General features: G+C 33.1%; 1 protein-coding gene across 1 annotated transcript; it reads right to left on the reverse strand.

Moving 5' to 3' along the window:
• Positions 1-1418: 1418 nt before the first annotated feature.
• LOC149544337 (uncharacterized) lies at positions 1419-2928 on the reverse strand. The gene is made up of 4 exons (XM_089795955.1): positions 2730-2928; positions 2284-2486; positions 1667-1885; positions 1419-1607 (listed from the first exon to the last, which is right to left on the reverse strand). Exons 1-4 carry the CDS (start codon positions 2926-2928, stop codon positions 1419-1421), a joined length of 810 nt encoding a protein of 269 aa, XP_089652081.1.
• Between the last annotated feature and the right edge of the window lie 840 nt (positions 2929-3768).

Consider the following 3768-nt stretch of genomic DNA (forward strand, 5'->3'; position numbering starts at 1 on the left):
AATAATAATACTATAAAATTCTTACTTATCAAAAAGAAAAAATGTTAAACATCAATTTAGATGTGAAACAAAAATGAATATAAAATTTTCAAAAGAATATATAGATAATGTATGTTATTTATATATACTAAAACTAATGGAGAAAAAATAACACTTCATTATAAAGTATGAGCTTATATTTGAACATAATATTAAGATCTTTGATGTGTTAAATCTTTCAATAATTTATTTGAAGATAGGTATGCACTAATATATTGAAGGTTTGCTTCTTGTAGACTTTTATGCTTCTAGACAATCAATTACCAAATTTCCAAGAAATTGTTTGATCTCACGGACAATATTAAAATCCACCATTTATGCTTTTCCCTTTTTACAAGGAAAAACAACATCAGGTCAACCATTTTATCAATGAGCTGTATGGTGGCCCTCGCTTTGTAGTTGTAGTAGTTTGAAGTCAATTGCCCTTCACATCATTGTCAGATAGAAAGGCGTTGACAGGTTGATGGTATGGACAGCTGATGGTATGATGGGGAGGGAGGCATCATAGCAGTTGATCCTATTGCCTAGGCAATCGATCCCAACCATTCTTAACAATCATACACTAAGCAAAAAATTAAGCTTGGGAAAAGTTAACTTATAATATTTTACACTTTAAGTGTAAAAATAAAGCCTTAGTGTGTAATGTTGAAGTTGTCCAATCTATTGGACCAAATAGAAGAACTTCTAAAACTAAATGCTTGTTGCAATGAAGCATCTTTCTAGCTTCAAATTTTACTACAAAATTGTTTCGCCTTCCAAATGAATTGTAGTAGAAGTGAATCTTTTATCCAAAATAAGTTAGCAAGAATAATTATATGTACTCATCAAATAACCCATCATTTTCCTTTAGCAGTAGTGAGAAAATTTGAGTGATGAACCAAAATTTTTCCATGTCTCTTCTCTAGAAACAACTCTTAACTATCAACTTAGGATTAAATCAATCTCTTATCTGTTAGGGTCAAAGACTAAAAGGAACATGTCCAACTTTATCTTTTAGTTGACTATAATGTAGCTAAAAAATAGATTAATAATCTATTTTATCTTTTCAAATCGACCCAAAAAAATTAGTAAATGAGTTATTAGACATCTAACAAAAAGAAAAATAAATATAAAAGATAAGGAAATCTTAATATTAAATAAGTACAATAAATAAATGGACAAGATATAAAATCTATAAAAATTGTATTTTAAATTTTGCCCAGTTTATACATAGTAAAAACATATCAAATAAAACCAAAAACAGCTAATTAAACTATAGTAAATATTATATATTTGTGTTACAAATTTATGTTAAACAATAATTTCTGCCAACTCGGAGTATAGATACACTATCCCATACATTAGTTAGCATTCCACGCACTTCCCTCTGTCACGCTCCATCAGAGTATGGCGGAAAGATGCCCGTAGGAGCCAGGATGCCATGCATTGGAGGGTATGAGGATGGGGCATACCCACGCAGTTGATCCTACTGCCTGCATACATTGCCCCAAAACAGCGCCCACCTCTAGGGGGCTCTTAAACCCAGCTGAGTACGTCTGTCCCAGAACGCCGGTCACATGAGGGCTGAGCTTCAACAAGTTAAAACTCAGGCTGTTAGACTCAGCATGTCAGACACTCGCAATTTTACAGCATTAACATTGAGGACACGTGTTATCTTAACCGAGCTGAGCTGATCCTGCCAGTGGACGCCTTTACCGGGCGGGAGGACCACGCTTCGTCCGTCCACAACGAGAGTGAGCTGCTCCACGCCGCTTTCCCACTGACCAACTCTTTTGGCCCCCACGAATATCTCATGGGATCCCAACCACAAGCCGATTAATTTCACCCATGTCAAGTCCCGCCTCACCTCTAAAACAAGTATAAAATTGTTGTATTGATTCAACAAATTAGGACTGTCTTCTTCTAGAGAATATTATCATCAGAGTTTTTAGTTAAATTCATTGATCTATATCTACTAGTTTTCTAAAACTAGATGTTTATGAATACTCATTGTAATTATGGATGATGTTTTAGAGGAATGGCTCAAACATGACACACTAAAAGAATTAAGTAGAACTTAATTTTCTAAGCTTAATTTCTTCCTTACTATGTGATGTTTAGGAATTTCCTGTTTATAAATGTGAAATATTAAAATACTACTCTGACATGTTAAACCTATTTAATTATAGAGTTTCTTTCAAGATTAATTTAGAAATCAGATTTTGAAATATAAAACATATAACTCAAAAAAAAAAATAGACAAACTGAAAAATTACTAAATATCCCACCAAGTTCTTGCTTCTGGTCCTGGGTTGGGCTTGCATTGATGTGCAGATCAGGGTCAGAGACAAGGCAATAGTCATGGTCTATTTTGCCATGGAAATAGAAGACACTCCCATCCCCACCTACAATCCACAGGTCGGGGCACACTGCACCAGGCTTGTCACATGCCATGGACAAATTAGATGCTGCAGACAGAGATAGATAGATAGATAGATAAAGTAGATAATTAAGGTTTTCAAGAAAACTATCTGTCTAATCTTGTTGGGTAGCGGCTATGCACTTAGTTATTTAGTAAACAATAACATAAAAAATAGACAACTTTTCATTTAAAAAACTAAGTATTTCTTAGATAAGATTTATTAAATAACTGCCTGGATAGCCATTGCCATCTTGCTGTAAGCATTAGTACTATCGATACTGTGGCTTACCAGAGTTGGGCTTGTGGCATCTCACCCTGCAGCACCTGCAATCGATGTAGCATCTCTTGGAACAGCGTGAGGGACAAATTTTAGACCGTCTATAGCAACTTGTGTGTTTAGCATTTAGACAGATGGCAAACCATGCCCTGGCTTGTACTGCAACCGCTGCACAGACCATGATAAACAGAATCCATTTTATGGACTCCATTGTCTGAGATCTTGAGTCACTAGCATGCACTCATGCAGATGAACTTATAAATAGCAAAAGAGAGTCCAGTGAAAGGTCCACGCACATTGGATTTAATTCATGATGTGATTACATTGAATCTTATTCATAATCTGTAAAAAGCAGCTGCTGTAAGGTGAGTCATTAATTATCAGTACAAGTTGTTCGTATAGGAATTTATTTTATAAGGATTCAGCTATCCTCCATCAAAAGTATACAGTTGATCAATTTTTAAAAGATCGAAAACAACATCGATTTTTTTCAAAATTTCAGCATCTGATCTGCATAGTTTGTAGTCGAAAGCAACAAAAAATTTGGAAAAGAAACACTGCGTTTTAGTTAATCTTTAAAAAAAGACTTTGTTTTGTGTATGGTACTTTTTTGTTGGAGATTAGCCTGTCCCATTTTATAATGTCTTAATTATATTCAATAATTTAATTATACTCTATAAAATTTTTTTGGCTAAACTTTATATATATTAATACTAATATATTTTTAGTAAACTTTATATATATTAATACTAATATATTTTTATTAAACTTTATATATATTAATAATAAAAATTGGTTCAGATAGACTTAAAAAAAACTAGTGAAGAAAAATTCTAATTATTGCCTGATTCAAGAAAATGAAACTTAAATCTAAATCCAAAAACTCTTAAATCAATTCTAAAAATGAAAGAGCTGACTAAAATTCAAGACCCTAAAACCATGCCTAAAACCTAAAGCCCAGCCCATAGAACAAAACAATGACAACATTAAATATTAAATCCAAGAGACCAATAATCAAGATAAGATCATTAGCGTGGCAAGACGATGTATA

The sequence above is a fragment of the Cupressus sempervirens genome, chromosome 8 (genome assembly GCF_028749045.1).
Source record: "Cupressus sempervirens isolate cs-2001-9-10 chromosome 8, ASM2874904v1, whole genome shotgun sequence".
In the NCBI taxonomy this organism is placed as follows: domain Eukaryota; kingdom Viridiplantae; phylum Streptophyta; class Pinopsida; order Cupressales; family Cupressaceae; genus Cupressus; species Cupressus sempervirens.

Bases quoted from the DNA above. Each gene is read 5' to 3' on its own strand.
- LOC149544337 (XM_089795955.1), bottom strand. From the start codon at position 2,928: ATGGAGTCCATAAAATGGATTCTGTTTATCATGGTCTGTGCAGCGGTT. The intron at 2,487-2,729 runs GTAAGCCACAGT...CTCTGTCTGCAG, and splicing joins ATGCCACAAGCCCAACTCTG to CATCTAATTTGTCCATGGCA. The intron at 1,608-1,666 runs GTAAAATTGCGA...AACTTGTTGAAG, and splicing joins GTGTCCTCAATGTTAATGCT to CTCAGCCCTCATGTGACCGG.